The sequence below is a fragment of the Asterias rubens genome, chromosome 3 (assembly GCF_902459465.1).
Source record: "Asterias rubens chromosome 3, eAstRub1.3, whole genome shotgun sequence".
In the NCBI taxonomy this organism is placed as follows: domain Eukaryota; kingdom Metazoa; phylum Echinodermata; class Asteroidea; order Forcipulatida; family Asteriidae; genus Asterias; species Asterias rubens.
In genome coordinates, this window is record NC_047064.1 from 10,965,829 (window position 1) to 10,993,467 (window position 27,639).

At 37.1% G+C, this 27,639-nt stretch overlaps 1 protein-coding gene and 1 non-coding gene across 3 annotated transcripts; one reads left to right on the plus strand and one right to left on the minus strand.

Moving 5' to 3' along the window:
- The first annotated feature begins 1,334 nt into the window (after positions 1–1,334).
- Positions 1,335–27,086, plus strand: LOC117288386 (protein lifeguard 2-like). 2 transcript variants are annotated; one of them, XM_033769229.1, is made up of 12 exons: positions 1,335–1,382; positions 5,198–5,483; positions 6,894–6,902; positions 13,514–13,599; positions 15,256–15,320; positions 16,149–16,202; positions 18,549–18,639; positions 19,564–19,601; positions 20,134–20,188; positions 24,875–25,006; positions 25,817–25,864; positions 26,256–27,086. In XM_033769229.1, the coding sequence occupies exons 2-12, from the start codon at positions 5,225–5,227 to the stop codon at positions 26,403–26,405; spliced, it is 987 nt and encodes a 328-aa protein (XP_033625120.1). In that variant the 5' UTR covers positions 1,335–1,382; positions 5,198–5,224; the 3' UTR covers positions 26,406–27,086. The 2 variants fall into 2 exon arrangements, with proteins under 2 accessions (XP_033625120.1, XP_033625122.1); XM_033769231.1 differs by lacking the exon at positions 6,894–6,902.
- Positions 16,806–16,878, minus strand: Trnak-cuu. The gene has a single exon. It is a non-coding gene; the product is annotated as a tRNA-Lys (tRNA).
- Positions 27,087–27,639: the final 553 nt, after the last annotated feature.

Sequence of the window (27,639 nt, forward strand, 5' to 3'; positions counted from 1 at the left end):
CCCCCCCCCATTAATCCCAAGTTGTACAATCTTTAATGTACTGTGATGTGAAGATTGCAGAAGGCCCGTAAACGTACCCAGGCATAACACATTTTTGGATTGTTGTGCATTTAAATAAAAATAACTATTTGTTATGCCTGGTTCAATCTTTACAGGAGTAGGGTGCACCCATAGATCTTATACATTTTCATTTCTTTGAATGAAATTAATTTGCTTGAGAACCAAACTTGTTATGCTTGCGTTTTTTTTTTCAAACCCCCCAACAAACGAGAGGGTAGTAGATGCATTAGGCATGCTGTGTTGTATCCATTCAATAAAAAAAGAGATCAAGGGGTGCACCACGCTAAAAATAAGCCAAAATACATGTATACGCATGTGCCAAAGTAATTATCATTGGTAAGATCATTTTGGGGGGTCATGCAATCTATTTGCATGTTAGGTTGTCTGGTACAACATTTTAATTCCTGAGACCTGAGACTATCGACTCGAGACGGTTGATAAGTCACAGGACTCGGGCAAGCTTTTGTGTTGTGTAAGAAATGGTGACCACCTGATACACAATTCTGAATGAATGTGTAAGGCACATCACAATGCCATCCATACTTTGCAAAAACTCAAATGAAATCTAAAAAATATGTATGATTGGTTTTCAAGTGTCTGAGAGAGTTCACACATTTTTTTTTAAAGAGAGTGGACTCTATTGGTAATTGTCAAAGACCAGTCTTCTCACTTGGTGTATCTCAACATATGCAAAAAATAACAAACCTGTGAAAATTTGAGCTCAATCGGTCGTCGAATTTGCGAGATAATAATGAAAGAAAAAACACCCTTGTCGCACGAAGTTGTGTGCTTTCTTATGCTTGATTTCGAGACCTCAAATTCTAAACTTGAGGTCTCAAAATCAAATTTGTGGAAAATTACTTCTTCCTCGAAAACTACGTCACTTCAGAGAGAGCTGTTTCTCACAATGTTTTATACCATCAACCTCTCCCCATTACTCGTAATCAAGAAAGGTTTTATGATGATAATTATTTTGAGTAATTACCAATAGTGTCCACTGCCTTTTAGTACTTTTGATCAATTTGGAACTAAGATTTAGCGCCCTCTGTTGGTGAAAACTGTAGATGCAATTGGTAGAGGTTTTTTCGTACCACAAGCTGGCCACGGGGTCTACAGTGAAGGGAGGATCCGGGAAAGCGCCCATACCTTATGCGTGTATGTTATGGCCAGCTTGTGGTACAGAAAAAAATCGCCAACCGATAACCCTAGACTGGTCCCCTGTCTTTATCCGCAAGGATACTCCCAGTGTGACGTCAAATTAATGTTCAAGCTAACATAAACTACCTTGTTCAAGAGTAGTGTAAGGAGTTGCTTCCGAAAAGGTAAGGAAATCACGACATTTTGACAAGTTATAGATGCAGAATCTGTTTTCTTTGTGGTTGCTAGACTTCCTTAATTTCAATTATGACAACAAATGAGATTACAACTTTACTTTGGTCATAAGCATAAACCATGGAGGAAGAAATAGAAACTAAACCCGACTTATTTTTGTATTGGGTTTGAGTTTGACTTTGAGGTTTGATTTTGAGTGGTGATAGATGTCGATGATTGTTGACATAAGGAGTAAACCTTGCCAGCTACATAACTAATTAAGGAAAAGTTTCCGTATGGCGCCACCACTTTTTCATTCGATATGAAATAATATAGTATGATATTAACCTCAATTAGATAACCCTTTTTGTAAAAATTAGTGAAAAAGTGGTGGCGCCATACGGAAAGTTATCCCTAATTAATTGCGACAACGTAACCCTCCTGCCGACGGCGTAGGAGGGTTACGTTATTGCAACTACATAAATAATAAGCTACCATATGTAACAACACTCCTGTGTCCTGTTGAAACATTCCTTGCCACAACTTTTGGCACACAAGATCATGATGTTCGATTCGAGATCTCTGTTTTGTCGTGAATTGAATTCGATCAGAGATCTGTCATATTAATATTATCCTGGTGTCATGTGTTTTCAGTAGGATAACAGGAAAATTGTTCACAATCAAAAACTAAATATTTTTGTTCAAATCATCTATCCAATTTTTTAACAACAAAACTTTTACTTCATGGTGTGTTGAAATTTTTTAAGTTTTGGTTTTACGTTGGGAGAGACAGTCTGCCATTAACAGTGCTTATGCATGCACGACATTGGAGCAATGTCATGTTTTCACACCTCTCATTGGTTTGTATTTTATTGAATATTCATAAGCTAGTATGGCGTGCAAAATAAATCAAAAATATTATTCAATTGCTACTTAACAAATTTAATTACATTTTTGTCCTAAGGCATTATGGCTACTATATTAGAATCAAGAGATATCATAAGGCATGAAAGTAAAACACCCCCCCCCCCCCCCTTGATGCACTCACACTTCATAACAATCCGTTTTCCCCCATTTCAGACCAGTAATGTCTGGTTTCAGGAGATAAGAAACCAATCTATGATATTTTCTCTTTAATGTAGACTTAATAATTATTACGCTTATCAGAATTTATAACAGTTATATGCAGTAAATAAATAAAAACAATGGGAGACTTTCTGGGACGATAGAGGGCAGCAGACTTACCGGGTAAATCCATTGTTCTCAGAATTATGCGCATGTTCAGAACTACGTAAACAATGGAAATTTACCCGGTATGTCTGCTGCCGCCTAGCGTTGGAAAGTCTCCTATTGTTGTCATTTTCACTTAAAATATTTTAATATTTTCCCCACATTTGCACACCATAGAATCCCAAATAGTAACCACCTCACAAGATCCATCTAGTGACTAAAGCAGAATGAAACTCAATCTAGCAGATAGTAATTTTGTTTCGAGGTTGGATGATGTTTCTTTGACTCATTTGAATGTTGGCATAATAATGCACTAGTGATTAGTACCAAAAATCAATCACTTTATAAATGTTTGAGCATAACCAACGACAGGAAACTTTATTCTCGGCATGATTAAGCCTGATGAAAATACAGACCGTGAGTAAACTGCATAGCTGCTGTCACCGGTGCAGCTTGCACAATTTCGCGGTAAACGGGAATCAAAGTTGGGGACCGAAAACATATGAGGGTCGATAACGTATGACGCTCCGATATAACATGGAGGTATTTTTTGGTGCCGAGACCTAGGTACTAGTAGGAAAAGTTTCCGTATGGCGCCACCACTTTTTCATTCGATATGAAATAATAATATAGGCCTAGTATCTAATTTACCTCAATGACATATCTTTTTTCTAAAAATGAGTGAAAAAGTGGTGGCGCCATACGGAAAGTTATCCTACTAGTATAGTAGTAAGTAGTATTAGTAAAAACCATAGAATGTTTAAAAATGAGTTGTCGGTTAGCCTGCCCTCTTTATGTTTTTTTTACCCATATCACCAGGCAATTTATGCCCAGCAGCTTGAGCATAAACAGTGTGTCCTTAACTAACTGTACCTATAGGGATGCCGGACACTTCGTACCTTTGCCACTTCGTACCCTGGACACTTTGTACCTTCGGGACACTTCGTACCGAAACCAAATTGGTCAGTTGGTACCCTGTGGGCGGAGTACAAAGTGACCATCAGCTGAGTCACTTCATACCCTCAGCTGCGTCACTTCGTACCTTCATTAAAATGTGTATTCCTCAATAATTTAATGTTCGTTGAGATAAAAGTTAATAATACATAATGAATTATAATATTTGTTTGAATATGTGAATGTCATTTTTAATGTGAAATTAATATTTTGTATAAGTTAATTACCGCCAAGAACAACATCTTCCGCCAATATTTTGTACAAATATTTTAACAATCACGTAATCGTCAAAATGGCACCTTGGTCCCAACAAAATAGTAACAGTAGGTTCAATTTGCTTTTATTTCATAATCATCCGATCACAAAGCACAAAATAATCATAAATGATGCAGAAATTCCGAACTGGTACGAAGGTAGGAAGTGTCTCGTGAGAAGGTACGAAGTGTCCAAGGTACGAAATGTCCAAAGTCACTTCGTACCTTGAGAAGGTACAAAGTGTCCAGGGTACGAAGTGTCCTGACACCTACCTGTAGTACCATTATATCCTGATGGGATAGTGTAGTGTGTGTGCAGTACTGAACAGTAACTATTATAACACACCTCTTGCTTGTTCTGTATTCTGGTTGGCTGAAACATGGTCACGTGGGATGAACTAATAAAGGCTAGTGAACGCGCGTGCGTGTTTTGCGGGAATAGTACCAGAGCGGGCACTAGTCTTTGCAAATAGTGCCCGCGGTAACAGCGCCCTCTCTTGACTTGAACCTTGAACAACAACTACAAAACTTATTTTTCTGTTCTTATTTGACATTTAAAACCGAGCTGTGTTATAAAACACCTATTGACTGGCATAATTCGGTAACTAGTGTACGTCTATTCCCCCTCAGGCCTGTGAGTGACCAGAAGAGGGGCCTATTTCAATAGGTTGCTCTTCTGGTCACTCACAGTCCCTCGTGGGAATAGACGTATACTAGTTACCTCGTTGCCAGTCAATATGTGTATACTAATCCATGGCATTAAAGGCAGTGGACACTATTGGTAATTACTCAAAATAATGGTCATCATAAAGTTCGATGACCGATTGAGCTCAAATTTTCACAGGTTTGTTATTTTATGCATATGTTGAGATACACCAACTGTGAAGGCTAGTCTTTGACAACTACCAATAGTGTCCACTGCCTTTAAAGGACTGCATGTCTTTTCACTGTCACACATGTGTGTGCATCCATAATGAATGCCAAACATCTTTGACACAAGTCCTTCAGAGATAATTTTTTATGTATAAAATGTCAACTGAAAACAAAAAATATCATCTGTTGTTGTTTGTATATTTTTTGTATCCCAGACATTGTAGGTATTAAATACCAATAACATAAAAAAACATTTGAGTTGTTTCCTCTAAAACCTAGGTGACACCACAGATCTAAGTGCTCGTAATTGGATGAAATTTTCACAGATTGGTTGAATGGTAATTTCTTTTTGCAGTTTAAGTAAGATGATTGAACCAAAAACCAAACCTGTAATGAATTCCTTCATGATACAGTAATGTACAGATGTTACATCATAAAGGCTCACCTTTATCTGTTTAATTGCAATTTTTTAGAAGGTTGTTCATAAACGATTTGAAATTCCTTTTTCCTGACAGACAGCATTTGAAGTTAAGAACGCTACAATGTCAGCTCCAGTGAATCCAACTGCTCCACCGAGCTACAATGAAGCAACTGTAATGGATCCAGCATACCCACCACCACAGCCCCAATATCAGGGTCAGTACCCTCCCCAAGAGGCGTACCCACCAGGTACAGCAGCTTACCCCCCTGGTGAGGCTTATCCCCCCGCTCAAGGAGCTTACCCACCGGGTGAAGCTTACCCACCTTCATCTGGGTATAGTGCACCCCCAGCACAAGCTCAACCCCCTGCTACAAGTTATGGTAAGTTTATAACAATACAATCAGTTTTCTTCTCAAAATAATGAATTTTGATAACATGCAAATTTCACTCAATATAAAGTTTAACCTGTAAAAACAAAAATTGAGAAAGATGTTTCCATCTGAAATAATTTTAAAGTTATATAAATTGCATTGAAGGGCACAGATCCAGGGGGCCAACAGGAAACATACCACCCCACAATACATGTAGATAAATTAATAAACTAAAAACAAGAAAGGAAGAGAAAAAAACGGTAAGAGGAACAGTAGGGCCTACATGTAAGTCAACATTCTGCAATAATAATAAAAAAGCTAATTGCTGTACAACAACTACCATAGAACCTGATCAGAAATCATAGGCACCAGGCTGCTGATTGTCTAGTTATTTTCACCCCATAAAACCAGAAAAAATATTGCCCAGATAATACTTCCTGGAAGCCTCATTCAGAATCTCCACACTTTAGTCAGGAGTTTTTGAGATGGGCTTGATGTCAAAAGTTATGCCTGGAATTACATCATGTCTAACTGTACGATCTACGTTTTCGATGTTTAAGTATCCTGTTCACTTTATCCTGTGGGTTAGGTGTTAAAGTAAACAGGAAAAGCTTTTCCAGTGCACATTTCCTCGTATTTTCCCAGGAAGACAATAGTAGGGCAGTTTGAAACTATGTGACAAATAATAGTTTTTTGGTCCTAAAGCGTCCATGGACCATACACAGTAAAGGCTTTGCAGTCACTCATTCTGTTAAGGAGAATGGATGAGAAAGTGTAGATTATAGGAATAGAATGTATGAGCGGCGAGTACATTGTAATCACGAATCTACACTTTAGAGTCTATTCTCTGACTTAAACTATTTCCCCCATTGGTTTTGTAACAGTTTCAAGGAATTGGATTTCTCAATAGTAACAACACTAGTTAGTCTATCTTATTTCTACTAATTTCGTATACGTTGTCAAATGATGGTTGGTCACATTTTATAATGTAAAATATAATGTAAGCATTATAAAGTGCCCCACAAACTATTTTGCAAAATATATAGGCAGGCACGCGTAAGTGCTTGCAACATTATCGAGTCCAACGTCAGTTTGCTCGGCTAAAAACAAATTGTGATACTTAAACATATTTTACACACTATTTAGGCCTAAAATGCATCTTGGGCAAATGTTGAATTGAAGTTATACTTCATATGATTAACTACAGTATTTTTTATAAAAAATAAATATTTTATAAATTCATCTTTTTAAGTCAAACACACCTCCCTTGTATGCTTTATATGTCCATAAAGAAGTTGAGAACTTTGGATGGCTCTAGTTATTTGTTTACAAGCAATTGTGTCAACATTCATGCAATATTTATATCTTGTTGCTTTCTCAATCATTCAACTCATTGGACTTCAACTTTTATTTCTGAAGTTGTATCAGGTAAATGATTTTGTTTTTAATGTATACTAACTAATTATTACTAGAGTACGCACTCACTTGTTGATAGGCGTAGAGACGTGTTAATTTTAACAACGGATTTCTGTCAAATGTTTTTGTTTCTAATTTGTGATGCACACTAATTGTAAGTCATTATTACTGCATGAATTCCCAAATGTTTTGAATGGCTTTGGAGCATTACTTTGAAGCATGGCTTTGAGGCATGGCGACCATTTGAGCCAAGGCTTTATCTTTCATAGTCTAATAACGTATTGCTACATGTATGTACAGCAGGAATTTTACAAAGAGATGCTTGGGAACCAGACTGGCAAAGCAACAGTAAGTTTTTATTTTAAGAGCTGCTTCAAAAGGCTTTGATGAGCATCACTTCACTCATAATCACATCCTATGCATTCCTTTGGATTTGGGTACAATTGTGACACAAATCACAATGTCCACAGATTTCTACTTACCTGTGGAATATGCTCACGGTTAGTCTGGAATGTCCTGCTTTCAACAACTGACTGGTTCCTTGCTACAGTAAGCAGAGCCATGAAACTGGTTAAGATAGTTATAGTTAATTATGTACATGTAGAAGTGCATACAGTTTTTCAATTCCACGTAAATTCATTCATTCATTCATTCAATAAGATTTATTAAAAATATCACAAAAACACACAAAAGAAGTTAAAAAGACTTAAATTGGCGTGTTTACATAAATGCATCATTTTAAAACACACACTGCCCAAGAACGTCACGTTATTGAGAAAATAATCTCCACTTATAATCAATCTAAACTTACAATACATCAAACCTGTACAACACACATCTGAGCTCATTAATAATTATGCCTTGCATGGGACAAACAGACCCACCAGCTGAAAATCAAACATTGTTTTTGTGACTTATTCCTAGTTGAATTTGGGTTTTAAAACAACGTAAAATTGACTGGAGTGGAATTTGAACCTGTAACCTTTGGGTTTACATTAGGGTGCTCTACCCTGTCTATCAGCTGATGAGGAGACTGCCAACATAGAGTTAGATAGCTCAGTTGGAGAGCACTGACGCGTAAACACACAAGTCCAAGGTTTAAATCCCGCTGAGCTCCCGTAAATTGTTTATGTTCAGCTAAAAATATGTTCATATGCAAAGTCTGTTTCCTCATTATTACTCATCAGTCAGCTTCCACAGAGGTTTACTACTTTTATTTCTAGTTGGTGTGGATTTTAAAACATATTATTTCCATGAATCATTTGTATTCATTGTCAGGAGTTTACATGATGTGCATACTCAGTGACAATTAACATTTCAGCAGTACTAAAACACTGTGTTTAATGAGGCTGTATGGTGATCTAATGTCTCTGTATAAATGTCATTCAACCTCCCACTTGTAGTTTTTTCCATTGATTCCTTGAAAGCAGCTTTTATTTCAATTTTAGAACATTTTAATTTCAAACTTCCATGGGAGAAATGGCAACTAAACAGTAAAGCCCAGTTCATACTCTGTGAATGTGAATGCGATACCAATTTTGACGTCACAAAACCGCAACAAATAACTCGCAACAATTGAACTGTGTTAAACTCCTGCAAACCATGCACTATGAAAACAGCAATGTGATGTCAAAATTCACCTTGCATTTGTATCACAGAAAAAATGAACTTAGGTTAATTTCTAGCTCACAAATCTTTTCAGTCTGTGGAGGACAGATGCCTCTGATTGTCAGTGCCATTGACTAACATTTTACTTTTGAGTTTCTGGCAGCTGCAGCATCGCAAAAATAAAATGAAACTCAGGAAATAACCCTTCGGCAAAGCGGTGTGGAAGTTTAACACAATTCTCTTAAGGCAGTGGACACCTTTGGTAATTGTCAAAGACCAGTATTCTTACTTGGTGTATCCCAACATGCATAAAATAACAAACCTGTAAACATTTTGACTCAATTGGTCATTGAAGTTGCAAGAAAATAACAAAAGAAAAAACATCCTTGTTGCACAAATTTGTGTGCTTTCAGATGCCTTAGAAAAAGGCTTCAGGCCTGAAGCCTTTCAATATTTGAATGAGAAATTACCTCTTTCGAAAAAACTATGTTACTTCAGAGGGAGTCTTTTATCACAATGTTTTACACTACCAACAGCTCTCCATTGCATGTTACCAATTAATTTTGTATGCTAACAGTTATTTTGAGTAATTACCAAAAGAGTCCAGCCGTCGATTTCACCAAACTCTTCCTAACTTAGGAATCATCTTAGGACATACGACGGGTTCAGTTCCGTATCCAAATACGCAGGACGAATTGAACCTATACTAAGTTAGGACCGATGCTTGTCCTAACTCGAGCTAGGATTAGTCCTAGCGTTTCGTGAAATCAGCCGCAGTGCCTTTAACCATTGTTTTTATGTCATTTGAAAACTCTTGCTTTTTCCTTTCATTTATAGTGCAATGGTTTTTTGTTTGCTTTTTCTTTGCTTTGATACAGTGTTTTGTTTATCAGTGTGTACTGTTAAGTTTGTTCCTTCCTTTTGCTTAGCTAGCCCATTGTCAGTATGTTGCTGTATCTAAGCTTGGACGATATCGATTTATTTTATTCACGATATATCGCCGACAATATATCGCGATATTCGATATAATTGCGATTAATTAAATTTGACATCATCAGTCTTCAAACTCCCAGTGAAAGTTGTAGACGAGACAGTCATATAGCATAGGAGAGTTGTTCTAATGACTTGTCTTCTGGTTTTACTCCAAACCTATGGGGTGCAAGATGTCTCAGCTAAGAAATACATCGCGATATTGCGATACTTAATCGATATCGCGATATATCGCGATCATATATCGATATTTCGATTAAAACCAAATCGATCCGATATCGAAATCGTTTCCAAATTAGTATCGCAATATTCGATAATATCGTGATATCGCCCAAGCTTAGCTGTATCTCATTTGTTTCATAGTTTTGTGAGTGAATTTTGATAATACTGTGTAGTCTAAATCAGAAAACACTTGTTCCTGTCTCACACTCAAGAGGAAACACTACGAACAAATGTAGGTTAAAACACCCACCTGACAAGTTTCTACTTTTAATAAAAAATTACAAGATGAATAATTAAATGGGATATCTACTAAAGTAACTTGTGTACAAAAATAATATTACAGCAAATTTAATTCATTGTCAACTTTTAAGGGTACAAAAAAAATTTTGAAAAAAGTTTAAGTATTGGCCTGTATCACTTCACATGAATTTATAAAGTTTTAAGTATTGGCCTGTATCACTTCACATGAATTTATAAAGGAAAAAAAACATTTTATTTTGTTCAACTTTTGTTAGTGATATCAATGACAAGGGTTAATCACACAATACAAAATAATTCAAATATTCAAATTTTTATAATAATTGCTCAGTATTGACACCCAGGGGGCCAGTCGCATCTCTAATAATTTCTATTGTAGCCTCATTTATCTCTAAAAACCTCATTGTTAGGATTTTCTACAGCTGTATTGGCTTGAGTAACTTTTTTAGCTACTGGAAGTCCACTAAATTTATGATAACAATAAATTCATGTCGATTTATTAATTCAGTGCATTAAACACGCCCAGCGCATTAAACGCCCAGCGCATTAAACACGCCCAGGCTTTCATAGGCCTGTTTCTACCCCTGCCAAACATCCATTGAAGATTTTATGTGCATTATTTTAGTTTGGGCACTCAGATACATGTACCGAGACACTTGCCACATAAAATCATAGAAGGGTTCAAAATCACAACAAGTTCCTCACATCAGTAGATTTGTAAAGTTTTGTAGGCTTAAGTAAAAACAAACCCACTCCCACCCCTCCCCCTAAAAAACAATTTAAAAAATAAAACAATAAACAAAAAATAACAATAATATTATTCATAACAAATATGTCTTATAACCAATGTTGACAGCAAATTCTGATTTGTTGGCTGCATTGATCTGTAGAGAAACTACTCTTTTCATGATTTGGAGAAATGGGCCCTCTGACAGTTCCCCAAACTTGCTAAATTTTTTAAATATCATAAGGGATGAGAAAGATGTCAAGGGTGGAGGGTCATATCTTTTTATTTATAAAGTTAATTTATTTGTGTGTTTATTTAATTTATTAATATCATCTGATTTGAACACATGTAGGGTAGACCCATCAGTGTTATGTAGACAAAAGTTGTTTGTATGTGTGAGTGTTCATTGTACAAATAGAGGATTCTTTAAAGACATTGGACACTATTGGTAATTGTCAAAGACCAGTCTTCTCACGTGGTGTATCTCAACATATGCATGAAATGAAAATTTGAGCTCAACCTGTCATCGAAGTTGCGGGATAATAATGAAAGAAAAAACACCCAGTTGTGTGCTTTCACATGCTTGATTTCGAGACCTCAATTTCTAAATCGTAGGTCTCGAAATCAAATTTGTGGAAAACTACTTCTTTCTCGAAAACTACGTCACTTCAGAGGGAGCTGTTTCTCGCTATGTTTTGTATTATCAACCTCTCTCCATTACTTGTAATCAAGAAAGGTTTTATGCTAATGATTATTTTGAGTAATTACCAATAGTGTCCACTGCCTTTAAATAAAACAAATAAGAACAAAAATTCAGCCAGGACACTTTCAAGTGAGTTGGTGGCAAATATTGCAGAAAACAGTTCTAGCTTTAGAATGAAGTTAGTCTCCCTTGAGTCTTGAAAGGATTTCAGTGACCAGGAGCTTCTGGGGGTTATGTCCATGAGACCAGTAGACACTTGCTAGAGCTTCAATGTACATGGAGTGTTCAAATTTTAGACTTAACAATGTTGGTCAGTCATAAGCCTACAATATTGTTGTGTGTGAATTATGTACGCAAACAAATAACTATCTTTTATACAAACTCTACCTGGCAAGTAGATGTACACATGGTATTACCGCAAAGCATACCTCACCATGCAATGCTTCAAATCCTATATAAGAATACCTATTACAATTGATAACATTTGTAGTTATAGTTATCACTCTGTGTTTGAAAAGTTGTTTGTGCAGGATTCCTGCCTTGCCCCAATCCTCCATAATCAACCAATATGAGTTTATGTAGGATCCCTACTGCCTCAATCCTCCAAAATCAACCAATATGAGTTTATGTAGGATCCTTACTGCCTCAATCCTCCAAAATCAACCAACATGAGTTTATATAGGATCCCTACTGCCTCAATCCTCCAATTATTAATAATAATCGTTTTTTAGAAAGCACTTTATACACCATGTCTCAAAGCGCTTCCATCATTATTACCCCTGGTCACTGGGCCTTAAATCATTCCTTAAACCGTCTCCCTGGGGAGTATACAGCCTGTGCCGTCAAATATGTGGCGCACTAAGCTAATCAATCATAAGAACCAACTCTGCCCTCACAGGTACCCATTTACCCCTGGGTGGAGAGAAGCAATTATACAATGTAGTTAAGTGTCTTGCTCAAGGACACAAGTGTCACGACCAGGATTCAAACCCACACTCTGCTGAACAGAAATAGTAGAGCTTCAATCATCTAAAAATCAACCAATATGAGTTTATAAAGGATCCCTACTGCCTCAATCCTCTCAAATCATCCAATATGAGTTTATGTAGGATCCCTACTGCCTCAATCCTCTCAAATCATCCAATATGAGTTTATGTAGGATCCCTATTGCCTCAATCCTCCAAAATCATCCAATATGAGTTTATGTAGGATCCCTACTGCCCCAATCCTCTCAAATCATCCAATATGAGTTTATGTAGGATCCCTACTACCTCAATCCTCTCAAATCAACCAATATGAGTTTATATAGGATCCCTACTGCCTCAATCCTCTAACATCAACCAATATGAGTTTATATAGGATCCCTACTGCCTCAATCCTCTAACATCAACCAATATGAGTTTATATAGGATCCCTACTGCCTCAATCCTCCAAAATCAACCAATATGAGTTTATGTATGATCCCTACTGCCTCAATCCTCTAACATCAACCAATATGAGTTTATATAGGATCCCTACTGCCTCAATCCTCCAAAATCAACCAGTATGAGTTTATGTAGGATCCCTACTGCTTCAATCCTCTCAAATCATCCAATATGAGTTTATGTAGGATCCTTCTGCCTCAATCCTCCAAAATCATCCAATATGAGTTTATGTAGGATCTCTATCACTCTGTGTTTGAAAAGTTGTTTGTGCAGGATTCCTGCCTTGCCCCAATCCTCCATAATCAACCAATATGAGTTTATGTAGGATCCCTACTGCCTCAATCCTCCAAAATCAACCAATATGAGTTTATGTAGGATCCTTACTGCCTCAATCCTCCAATTATTAATAATAATCGTTTTTTAGAAAGCAACTACCTCAATCCTCTCAAATCATCCAATATGAGTTTATGTACATGGATCCCTATTGCCTCAAAGCATCCCAAATCAACCAATGTGAGTAATGTAGGATCGTCTCCCCAGCATGGAAATGCCTCATTCCTTCAAAATCTGACAAATCCTGCAGATTATTTTGAACGGTTAATGAGAAAGTTTTTTGTTTTTTAGCAATGTCGACTTGAATGAAGCTGTTGATTTTCTGATAATGATTTATATATTACTATGCTGCAAACAGGTAGTGCAACAGGAGATGTTGAGGGAGGATTTACAGCAGCTAGATCATTGAGTGATAAAGATGTCAGACGCAAATTCATTATGAAAGTGAGTATTTTGTTCTGAGTCAACAACTTGGGAAGAGAAAAACTACATTCATCATTGAAAATTTGATACATTTGTTCTTGTAAAGAGTGATTCAAAATAAGGGAATAAAAGGGTAGCAACGAGTTCTTACACGGCCGTTTAAAGCCAGCAGGGTCGAATTGCTGTGTGATAAAGGCCCGGGCTGAAGGTGAGGGCCTTTAGCGCACGGCAACGACCCTGCAAGGATTTAAACGGACATTTAAGAACGGGTCACTACTCTTTTATTCCCAGTCATAAATGCCCTTTTGTTAAAAAACGAAGAACAAAAAATAGACACTTTGACAGTTGAAAATTCGAGGTTTGAAATATTGTTTTCAAAAACTTTGTGAAGAGTCTGTTGCGCGTGGGTTGTGTGTACGCCTGGCGCTTAAAAATAGATTACGTGCGCGCGCTTAGAAGTAGATTACGCGCTGTTAATAATAGCTATGAATTGTGTTCCACGTGATAATCTTGTGCGCCTGACACGTGGAAGCCAGCGGGTTAATAAACACTATCATTATCAATGGTTTAAACACCCTCGCGTGATGCGCTCTCCACCAATAGGAGTAGAAAAACTGTCTGGGGTAGTTATGATTACATTTTACAATTGACTACAGCAGGATTTGAACCAACGACCTGTGGTTTAACTTGCCTGCACTCGGCTATCTATGATAACCACAAGGGAAACTGACTTGGAAAGAAAGTTAATTAAAAGTTATCCTGTCAATTTCCCTGAGTTCAGTGGTTTATTTCTTGAAATTTAAAATAAAAAGATGCATCCCTTAAAGGTGATCCCTCTCCTGCCCTTCCCACGTATTGTAAACTTGTGTGTGATCCCTGGCTACACTGGCTTCTGACTGACACAAAGATATTTTACAAAATAGGGAGACTGCCAACATTAGGGCGAGATGGCTCAGTTGGTAGATTGCCGGCATGTTAAAATGAAGCTTGTTGGTTCAAATCCTGTAAATTTTTCTCTTTTCCAACTTCAAATATCGCAAAATGTTACTATTTACTTAAAAAACATATTGTTTGGTTATGTAATTTGGGTGATGTTTTTATGGTGCTGGACAATCACCTTAAACTGCCTGTGTGGAAGAAAAGGAGTGTGATTAAAAATAAATTAATATTAAAAAACTAAAGGATCTATATACTTTTTGTAGGACAATAAACACAATTTCCACAGACTTACAGTTTGAAGATAATGATAGTAGAAAGCTTCCCTGAAAATATTAATTGCTGACGTGCTGTAGGTTTTCAGAAATGAGAAAAACAATGTCATGAAAATAGTTTTTGTCTAAGTGATCATGAGACGAAAATTATTTTAGCATGTAAAAACGTATTTTCATGACATTGTGTAAACTACAGCACATCAGCAACTAATATTTTAAGTTACCCTTTCGACCATCATTATTTTCAAATGGTGTTAGTTTAATGTAAATCTGTGGACATTGTGTATTGTGTTACAAAAAGTACCCAAATCCTTTAAAGCCAACAAGATGAATCACAGTTTTAGAAAAAAGAGAGGGAACAATCTTCATTGAAAAATAGTTTGAACATTACACATTCAAATTAAATGTATGTACTTGAAGATCAAATCTACACTTCAAGGTTTTTTTTCTCATTGATCAATTCTAGGTGTACCTGATATTGACGCTTCAGCTGGCAGTAACATTTGGAACTGTTTGCCTCTTCTTCTTTCTGTAAGTTTATCATTTATAACTCAGCAAAGCAAGTGAAGTAACAGAAAAAATACCCTTAATAGATGTTAAATTTGCATCAGGAACAAAGAATATTCCTTTTTTTTTTTTACCCATATACACCGATGTATGTAAGCACTGTATACTCAGTACTATTCCGAGTTCTACAAACAAAAATCACAAACGTATTACTCGGGATGGATTCAAACCAATGATCTTTGTTGTACTAATTTGTGTGCATTCAGATGAGAAAGGCTTCAGATTCCAATATTTTAGTGAGAAATTACCTCTTTCTCAAAAACTATATTACTCCAAAGAGAGTTGTTTCTCACAATGATTTATACTATCAACAGCTCTCCATTGCTTGTTAACAAGTAAGTTTTTATAATAATAATAATAATAATAGACCGTTTTTATAAAGCGCTTTTCACGCCCAAGGGGTGTCTCAAAGCACTTCCCTGGTCACTGGGCCTGAAATCATTCCTTAAACCATCTCAGCTCCTTGGGGAGTATACAGCCTGTGGGCAATGTATGCGCTACTCGGCTAAACCAATCACAAGAACCATCTCTGCCCTCACAGGTACCCGTTTACCCCTGGGTGGAGAGAAGCAATTATAGTTAAGTGTCTTGCTCAGGGACACAAGTGTCACTACCGGGATTCGAACCCACACTCTGCTGAACAGAAGCACCAGAGCTTGAGTTCGGTGCTCTTATCCACTCGGCCACATCACCCCCATGCTTTATATATATTTTGGGTAATTAAAAACATGTCCAGTGCCTTTAATTGGCCCTTGTGATAACTATCAGTTATTGGTTTTGTTTTGTTTTCAGTGAGCCTGTGAGGACCTATGTACTGAGCTCACCAGGCCTGTACTGGGCATCATAGTAAGTTATTGGCTAAAGTATTATTACTTAGTTTTGAAGCATTGTATGGTGAGGTATCAATATATGTTAGGTTTGTAGTAACACCTTGGGATAGAACAATAATAATATTTATAATAATAATAAGACTTGTATTGCCCACGTATCAACCCTGCTGGGTGTTGAAAGGATTCAGGTCTTTTTTCAAAAATTAATGTCCACAGATTTACATTAAACTTACAGGATTTGAAGATAATGATAGTGGAAAGCTTCCCTTCAAATATTACTAACTAAGGTTGTGTAGTTTTTGAGAAATGAGTAAAACAAGTCACAAAATAATTTTGGTCCCATGAGACCAAAATTATTTTAGTTTGTAAAATCCCCTTAACCAGTTATGATATTATACCAAAACCATAGCATAACGTTTTACATGCTAAATCTGAGACAAAAATTATTACTTTTACTCATTACTCAAAAACTACAGCAAATCAGTAAGTAAAATTTCAAGGGAAGCTTTCTACTATCATAATCTTCAAACTGTGTAAGTTTAATGTAAATCTGTGGACATTGTGTTTTTTGTTAGGAAAAAGTACATATATACCCTTTAAGGCGCAGAAAGAATGTGTGGACCCAAAGTGGGGCTCGAACCCATGACCCTGGGATTAAGAGTCCCATGCTCTACTGACTGAGCTAACCGGGCGAATCAGGTATACTGCCTAGATTGTTCTTGTAAGAACTGCTGCTGATTAGTATTTCAGTATTGTTTATGGATATGTGATTTGCAGTTTGTGGTTTGCGTAAACACCATGTGGCTGATTTTGTTCTGTAGAGAGCTGTCTTGCTATGATAATAACCCGTTTTTATATAGCGCTTTTCACACCTGGAGGGCATCCCAAACCGCTTCACATTATTAACCCATGGTCACTGGGCCTTAATTCACTCATTAAACCATCTCAGCTCCCCATGAGTTCTACTATCGCGGAGTAGATTCATCGGAATGTTTGGGAGATTTCCCAGTTCTTAAAAGAATTGTCCTGCTTTTTTTGTATTATTTATGGACTAATAATATCTCATGCCACAATAGTGAAAATGATACATCCCCTTAAAGACACTGGACACTATTGGTAATTGTCAAAGACCAGTCTTCTCAGTTGGTGTATCTCAACATATGCATAAAATTACAATCCTGTGAAAATTTGAGCTCAATTGGTTGTCGGAGTTGCGAGATATTAATGTAAGAACAACCTCAAATTCTAAATCTGAGGTCTCAAAATCAAATTCGTGGAAAATTACTTTACTTCAGAGGGAGCCGTTTCTCACAAATGTTTTATATTTATGCTATCAACCTCTTCCCATTACTCGTTACCAAAAAAGGTTTTATGCTAATAAATATTTTGAGAAATTACCAATAGTGTCCACTGCCTTTAATCATCTAAGCGAAAGTAGAAATGTTTGTTGTATCTCTGAGGAAGGAGTAATAGAGCAGGACAAGTTTATATGAGAACAATAACAATCTACACTGCAAAGTAGGTACTACCCCATGGTGTTACTGCAAACCAAATAAGATTAAAAGACCATTAGACCAGATTACGTTGAATGAATATCTGTCAGCTTTCATTCTATTTTGTTGTTCATTCTTGTTTGTTTTGAAACAAGGAAACTACATTTATTGTATTAAGGAAGTAACAATCGGGGAAGTAGTCAGCTCAACTGAAACAAAATAGCTGTCTGATCTTGTTGCATTGGGAAATACGGGTATTGTTTACGTTGTTTTATCTTGATGCATTTAGATAGGTCCCTATTGAATGGTTGTAGATATGGGTGTTTATCACCATGTTGTGCTTGATATATGGCATGGTGTAACCGCCTCCCCCCATTGTGTCTTCATTTCGTTCTGAGAGTCTGAAGAATTCTTAAGAGGATTTTTTAAATAATAATTATTGACTCTTTTATAGCACAATTCTGAAGAATGATCATTGCGCTTCAAACATTATTACCACTGGGCCATGTATTTGATTCCTATAAACCATCTCAGCTCCCTGTATGTAGCCCACCAAGCTCATTCAATCCCAAGAACCATCTCTGTCCTCACAGGTACCCATTCACCGCTGGCTGGAGAGAAGCAATTATAGTTAAGTGTCTTGCTCAAGGACACATGTGTCATGACCTAGGTTCCAACCCACAATCTGATGACTCGGCAACCAGAACTTGAGTCCAATGCACTAAACCACTCTGCCACGACACACCACATTTTTATCGAGGGTAGTGTTTAGGAACCTTTTGGGGAATCCCTCTGCTACATTGGACATGGTATATTAATCAGCCTAAGACCAGGTCCGTTATTAACTATGCTATTTGTTCTTTGTACAGTGGTGTTTTCCTGGTTGTCTACATTGTTTTGGCATGCTGTGGAGAGTTCCGTCGCAAGACTCCTCATAACTACATCGCTCTTACTATATTTGTAAGTCCACTTCAATATTTATTTCAGGATTAAAGTTGTTTAAAAGTTGTTTGTTTTAGGATAGGTATTCCTGGTCATGTTCAGGCAAAAACCAGCCTAGTTCTTGTTGAAGGATTTTTCCTCTTTCTTTTGAAACAGTCATTAAATTTTACTTTGAAGTGTGCAAATTTAAACATGTTTTATTATAAGAGCAACTAAAAATATAAATATTAATAGTAAACATGCGGGTACAACCATGGGTACAACCATGAAGACGAGCAGAGTATACTGTTGGCAACGTCGAGACCAAACCGGCTCTTTTCAGAGCCACCACTCCTTCAAAAGAGATTTTACCCATAGTTGTACCTGCAAGTTTACTATTCATATTTAGTTTTATAGTTGTTCTAATTCTCCACACCATGCAAAGCTTCAAACACCATTTATGTTTCATTATACACATATTGACTGGCAATGAGGTAATTAGTGTACATCTATTTCCCTAAGAGTGACCAGAAGAGGATAATACGGTGTAGGTCCCTCTACTGGTCACTCATCAGGCCCGAGGGGGCAAAGGTGTGCATTAATTACCGAATTATACCAGTCAATATGTGTTTTAACACACCTAGGTCCTAAAATGTGAAATAAAAAAAGAGGGGAAGTTTTGTAGTTGCTGTTCACGGGGTTCATGTTAAGAGAGGGCGCTGTAACCAGGCACCTTTTTTCAAAGAGTAGTGCTTGGCGGGCACTAATCCTGCAAAACGCGAGCGCACGATCACTAGACTATTGTAGTTCACCCCACGTGGCCATGTTTCAGCCAACCAGAATACAGAGCAAGCAAGAGGTGTGTTATAAAATTTTATGTTTAATTTAAACTTAAAATAAGATGTCCTTTGTAGTTATCTCAAGTGGCTAATATTTGTGTATACATTACTTTTCTACCTTCAGACAATCAGCCTGTCCTATTTAACAGGAACTATAGCCTGGTAAGTGTTGCACTAAGTAGTAAACAACCGGCTTACACTAAGTAGTAAACAACCGGCTTACACTAAGTAGTAAACAACAGGCTTACACTAAGTAGTAAACAACAGGATTACTGTTCACAAATCAGTTTATCGGAATAGTCAAAATTAGTTCTTGTTCCCCAAATCAGCAAATATGTCATTAGGGGAATCATCAATAAAATAAAAACCGAAACATTGTTAATAAAATCTTTTCCTTAAGCCCGGACCATTCTTCCTGTGATTGCTAATGTGATATAAATTTTGTCATCACAAATTTGCAACGAATCATTCGCATCAGTTGACTTGTGCTCATTTCCTGCGAATCATTCACTGCGAAAACGCACTGTGATGTCAAAATTTTGTGTTTGCCGGAAGTATGAACCAGGCTTTAAGCTGTTCATTACATGTATGACCCTAATATCATAATAGCAAAAGTTTTGCAGCACATGAATTTTTTATGTCAGCTGTACCAAGTTATAACTAACCATAGCAACTTGTATGATTTTCCTTACAGTACTTATTATGAAACAGGCGGCCAAACAGTGCTGATTGCTTTGGCAATAACTGGCGTAAGTACATTTTCCTTTAACTAGTTAGGAGACAAAATGGGATAGACTCTCTTTAAAGAGAAGGCATTCTTTTGGTAATCACTCTTAACAATTAATGGCTATAAACATTATTGGTTAGAATACGGGTCGTGGCTGTTAATCACACTACAGCTCTGACTGAGCTCTGAGGTGGATTTCACATAGAGTTAAGACTGGACTTATCTCAAGTATAACTTTGGACCAGCCATACCTTATAATATCTCCAAGGACTAGTCCTAAGTTAGCTCTTTGTGAAATTGACCCCTCGACTGTATATACCCTTGAAAATGTTTTTCTTTAGTTGCTATGATAGCTCATGAAGATTTTTTAGGTGTTCGTGCTGATGCACGAACACCTATTGTTATTGCTCTGTTTTTTATTCTTCTCCATCTTCTTCTTCTTCTTCACCGTCAACTCTTATCTACAGCATAACTCAAGATTCAAGCCAAACTGAACCTTGAAACTCACCAGACAATTGAACCTCAATACGAAGACGGCACAGTTTTCATTACGTCATGATGACGTCATTAGGTGTCAAATTACAAGGTTTTTAAAGTTGAAAAGGGACCATTTTTGTTTTGCTGTATCTCAACGAATATGAAAGCTATGATGTTCAAAGTTTTCGCATCTGATAGACCAAGACTGGGGCAACATTTGAAAAGTTAACGCCAAAATCGTACGACCTTAGCATCCGGTTCGTTACCCTGGGTCGAAGTTCACCTTCGGGTTTTTTTCGTCAAAAAACAACTTTTGAGCTGTTCTACGGAATAACTCAAGATTGAGATTGAATGGAATGTTGAAACTCAACAGATAGTTGAACCTCAGTATCAAGACAACACATACTTAATTACGTCATTATGACGTCATCGGGAATTGAATTACGTTAGATCAAAGTTTAATATTTGTAAAAATCATAACTCAAAAACTATGATTCGGATTTTGACAATCTACACATCATCGGATAGATCATTAAAAGTTGGACAAATGCTTCACAGAACACGTAAAATATTTTTAATACTTCTAGTGCAAAACAAAATTTGAAAATTTCATAAAATCTTATCTTATTCATGTTTTTAAAACTACTGATCATTTCAACGTAATTTTTGTTTCAGATTGTAAAACAGCAATCCCGCTCAATCTTTTGCACAGAAATAACAAAATTTGGACCTTTACATCAGTCGAAAAGGGACGTCAAAGCACCTGTTGACCCACACGTTTACCCCATTTTGATCAACAACGCACGCTATGTACGCTATGCAGTGCAAACGCGGGAATTCCCAAAAGTGCTCTCTTTAGTCCAGCGAAAGAGGGCGCTGTAACGTTTTTAGTAACATCGAGCGCTGAGTGAATCGCGGTGAATCGCAATAGTTGAGTAATAATGAACAACGTCTCGCACCAAAACTGCAAGTAGGAATACATTTGCATTGATGTTATAAGATACATTATACACCTTCAGATAGTCCATCACATAATTATAAAATGTTTACAAGTCATACATCAGCTGAAAGGTTTTAATGAACTAGTCAGGATCTACACAAATGAAATCAGTTTAAACTTGGCTTCTTGTTCAAACCAGAGGTTGAAAATAATTGGTCAAAGAAAAATAATTTCACAACCACACATTTGATTTTTTATATATTTATACGTCATTGGGTTGGTATGTAACAACTTAAGAAACGATACACAACATTGACTATTAAACCTTGACCTCCAGTTAAACAGGAAGATGCAGTTAATTATTTGAAAAAATATTACTCCAGAACCAGAAATTAGTTGTTTATTATCTGAACGTCGTCAGATAAGGCTTTGAAAAACATTACTAACGCTATAATTTGTGACCTGACAAAATTGTCTTCCGGTTCAAACCGGATGTTTAATATTTGAAAAAAATCATAACATCTGAACCATACATTGGATTTTTTCAATCTATGCATCATCTGAAAGGTCTTAATAGACTTATCACGTGCTATACAATATGCGACCCTGTTTGACCTTGACTTCCAGTTAAAGTTGGAAACTGATATATAATGTTTGAAAAATAAAAAAATCCTAAACCACATGATTTGATTTTTATCATCTATACGTCAAAAGAAAGAACTCAAAAGACATCACCAACGCTACCAAGTGTGACCTCATTTGACAGTACCTTCCGGTTCAAAACGGAAGTTGAAACTTTATATTTGAAAAAATCATAACTTCTAAACCAAATATTGGATTTTTACAACCCATCCATCATTTAAAAGGTCTTAATAAACTTATCACGGGCTACATAAAAAGTAACCCCTATTTGACCTTTTATCTGATGCAAACCGGAAGTTGGTGTTTAATTTGTAAACAAATCATAACTCCTTAACCAGTCATTGGATTGGATTGGATTCACTCACTCACCACGAACACCTTGTTTTTGTAGTAAACAAAAACTGTACATGTACCTCTAGTTTTATTTTTCTAGTTTAAGGTGCTACATGTACATTTTATTTTACTTTTTATAACTAAAGTTGTGAAATACATTTGTGAAGACAGTGAAACAATTTCAAGTTTGCAAGACATGAATAAGTCCTTTTTTTTCTAAAAGTGAGTTACAACCAGTTGTGATCATAAAAGATGAAACAACAGAAGACTTCTTGATCTTATATGTATGAAGAGCTCAAATCCAGTGATGCTCATGGCACTCTTACTTTAATACCCTGATCACTGGACCAATTATGTAATTTGTTAAATCATCTCAACTCCCTTGGGAGCATACAGCCTGTGCAGTCAAGTATGTAGTACACCAAGCTAAATCAATCACAAGAACCATCTCTGCTCTCACAGGTACCAACTTACCTCTGGGTGAAGAGAAGCAATTATAGTTATTAAGCTCAAAGACACAAGTGTCGTCATCTTGTGTCAGCCACCAGAACTTAAGTCTGATACACTAAACCAGTCATTGAATGCCACACTGTGGGGTACCAGTTGTCATGGCCGAGTGGTTACGAGCATCAAATTCAAGTTTTGGTGTTAAAGTCATCAGAGTTTTGGTTCGGGTCCTGGTAGCGACACTTGTTACTTTGAGCAAGATGCTTTACTAAGGGAATCAATGTGTGGTGAAGAGGTTTTCAACTAGTGGTTTAATCCCAACGAGGCCTGGTTCTTGATAATTTTACCGAGAAGAAGTTGAGGTAAATTATAAAGAACCAGGGTTGGGCGGGTGTAAACCACTAGTTGAAAACCCATTCAACACACTTTGATTCCCATTCATAAATACCTTTTTTGGTCAAAAAGTAAAATAAATGCAAAATTATAGTTGTTAAATGATTTCTTTCAACACAACACCCCTCCAGCTATGAAATGGTAAAGCCCTCTGCCGCCCTCGGGTAAACAACTCTTTTTGTCCAACCCCTCAACAAAAAATCCAAGTAATGTGTGGTGAAGAGGTTTTCAACTAGTGGTTTAATCCCAACAAGGCCTGGTTCTTGATAATTTTGCCGAGACGAAGTCGAGGTAAATTATAAAGAACCAGGCCTCGGCGGGTTTAAACCGCTAGTTGAAAACCGATTCAACACACTTTGATTCCCATTCATAAATACCTTGTTCTGTCAAAAAACATTAATTCTTTGGTCAAAAAGTTAAAGGCAAAAATTTTAATTGTTTAACGATTTCTTGCAACACAACACCCCTCCAGCTATGAAATGATAAGGCCATTGGCCCGATCAGGTAAACAACTCCTTAGGGAGTGCTGTGCGCGTCGCACGTATTGCGTGATGTGGCACAACTGTTTCAGCCGTTGCTCTCAACCAATAGGAATGAAGAAACTGTCTTAAATCAACAGGTGCAAGGTCGCGTGTCACGCCCATGAATTAACACTTTTTACCGGTCATAAACAAAGGTTTATACACACCCATGTAACGCGCTCTCCACCAATAGGAATAGCGAAACTGTCTGAGGTATTTATGAATAACAATTCTTCTCTCCACCCAGGGGTATAAATGGGTACATGCGAGGGTAGAGGTTAATATTGTGTATAAAATAAACCATTGAAGCGCTTTGGTTGACCAGGGAGTATGTACCCAAGGAGCTGAGAAACAATAAAGGGATGTTGTTGGCCCAATGACCAGGGCTCTAATGTAAAGCGCATTGAGACGGTTATTGTGAAATGTGCTATTATTACTATTATTAATAAGGGAATATAGGGTACCGACAACTTCTTGAATTTCCGTTTTAAACCAGCAGGGTCGTGACCGTGCGATAAAGGCCAGAGCCGAAATTCATGAATACTTTTTTGGTTAAGTGGCATAATAAAGTAAGAAACTTATCCGTTTTCCGACGTCCTTGAGCTCTATATGCATTTTTATGACTGAGACAGTTTTTGGATATGCATTCGTGCACTAAGTAGTAGTAGTATGCATCCTCGTATTCATGGGCCAAAATTGCACGGCAAGATCGATCATTCCTGGGAATGTGGTTGTGGGCTTACCCGCACAAACGTATCCAAAAACAACAGGTTATAAACAACTCCAGCTGGTCATTATCATCCGTTTCAACACCCCCACCTGACGCGCTCTCCACCAATAGGAGTAGCGAAACTGTCTGAGGTATTTATGAATATATTATTGTAGTGTGCTCGACTGAGACTTTACAATCGATATCAATATATTTGTATATATATTGTTGTTTTTTTTCATTCAGGGTGTGACTGTCGGTGTAACGCTGTTCTCAATCCAGACCAAGTATGACTTCACTTCATGTGGTGGATTCCTCTTCATCTTCTCCTGGTCATTGTTTCTCTTTGGTTTCATTGCTATATTCACCTACAGCCAGGTAAGTAGCAGTAATCAATGGTACACAGAGTCATAGGCCCTTTTCAAAACAACGGCTTTGGCTCAAGTTTCAGCTCAGGCTAGCTTGGCCCCACAGTTGTTTTGACAAATTGCGCTTGCTTTGCGTACGCGCTCAGGGCTTCAAACGAGATGATAGAGCCGAATCCAAAGCCGAAGTCGTGGTTTTTAAAAGGGACATAGTAGTCTAGAAGGCAGTTCAGGATCTCAACAAATGCATTATGTGATTGTGTTAAACAATGTGCCCTCCAAATATAAGTTATATACTGCACTTATAGACCCTTGTCATTTGATTGGTGGAATACTTTTCACGTTTCATATTTTATTTTTTCCAAGTTCTTCTAATGTAGGTGTCCTGCGGCCGATTTCACAAAACACTAGGATCAATCCTATCTCGAGTTATGACGAGACCGTCCTAACTTAGAATGGGTTCAGTGCATCCTACGTATTTGGATACGGAACTTAACTCGTCCTAAGTCCTAGGATTAATCCTAAGTTAAGAATAATTTGGTGAAATCGACGGCTGGAGTGGCTTTTGCAAAGAAAAAAGACTGGTCTTATCTTGACTTAGGACGAGTTACTCGTCCTTACTTAGGACTAGCCTTACGTTTTTAATATCTCCTACGACTAGTCCTAAGTTAGGACTCGTCCTAACTCTAAGTGAAATCGTTTTTTCCTAACGCAAATCGACCCCTGTATTGATAACTATAAGATGCTTGTCTTAAGACACTTAAAGATAATTGAGACACCTCCTTTGTATTGAGGTATGTTGTTGACTGTTTGGTTCCATCAGATTCTGTACACAGTGTATGCTTGGCTGGCAGCTCTGCTGTTTACTTTGGTAAGTATGGTTTTATACACGTCATATTGTGAATACTCACTCCATGTAAGAATGACAACAGACAAAACCCTTTCTGTCTTCTACACAAAAGATATAAACACAAATTATAAACTGCACTCCTTTTTGGCAAAGCACTTGACCCCGGCAGTGTTGGACCCTGGGTGTTCTACTTTCCTAGAGCGATGCCTCTGAAGAAAAAAAAACATTAACTGGAGATAACTGCGAGGCGATACATTGAAGTTGTCATATGCAAGGTATAGCATCGCTATCCCTTAACAGTGGTCCACCAGTAAAACACCAGTTGAAACTCCCAAGGACCAGTCAAAGTCCTTTCTAAACGGAAACACACAACACTGATTTGATCATGTATTGATAATTCTTACCTGTTTAGTTTTTGGCCTACGATACCCAACTGCTCATCGGTGGACGTCGCTTTGAGTTAAGTCCTGAAGAGTACATCTTTGGCGCCCTCAACCTCTACGTTGACGTTGTGTATCTCTTCTTGATCATCCTGTCATTGGTTGGGGGAGGTAGTCGCTAGGAGACCAGAGACACCAGAGTCACGATAGATGCGTCTCCAGTAATTCTATGTCATCCATCCACCTACTATGCTGGTTTATATTTTAGTGGTGAGAAAAAATATATAGAGATTTTGTTAAGATAAAAACAGACTTCAGCTGTTTTCATGTGGCAGAGTTCCTTTTGGATATTACATTGATGTGATCTTAAACCGTGCAAACACAATCAAGATTTTTCTTTGATTGATCACAAACCATAATGGAGCCTCTGAAATAAAATACCCTCCGCCAACCCCACCCCTAAAAAACAAAAAAAACAACAACAACAAAACAAACTGTTAAACGTATTTTACACATTTTATAATTTTCAAGAAAAAACCCCGCCTACATTAGCAGTCCACTTTGGTACATATTGCTTTGACTAGTTGAAAACTCTGTTGTTTCAAATCCAGCTTGAAATTACAAATGCTTTTCATAGACCATCTTGTCGGATCCAAGGCAACGTGCCCCTTTAAAGTCACCTGGAAACATAATTTTTTTATACGGCACGAATAACAGAGCTTGGTACCCAACCTCCTGGATTGGCTGTAAAACACAACACATACCAGTTGATTAGTTTCAAAACATTGGTTTTTCAAACATAATTATGAATAATAAAACAATTTGTTTAGTAATTGTTTGTCATGATTTATATGTTAAAAAAATAGATAAACTTGTTTAGGGGTGACTCCGCCTACCCCTTTTGTGACGTCAATCGAGGCAGACTTTGCCCTGATTGAACATCGACCGCCCCTCAAATTCGTCTCAAATGCGTAGAGTAAACACACTTGTAAGTACATGTCCAATTCGTGAGTTTGTACGTTTCAAAATCACTTTTTTTTTTTTGCATTTTTTTTGCAAATATTGCGCCGCGGTTGACATCATGAACAGCGCCTTCTCAAATCGGGGCCTGCTCTTAAATCTGTAAATAACATGAAAACCAATTTTGTAGAACCTTCGATCTTGAATGTCACCTCCACTCCTATGGCAGCTGAGTTTATTTCAAACAAACCCTTCCAAGATCTGCGTTCGTATCAGTATAGCTTATGTACATTTACATCTATTTTTTCACAATGTTTTAATAATTTTTTTCAATCCAATGTCTATCATTCTGCAAATTTTGTAAAACATTTTGGTCTTTTGTTAGTTGCTAGAATAGTTAGAGAAAAGTATTTATCTTTAAGATTTTATTGCTCATATTAATTAAGGCTTATTACA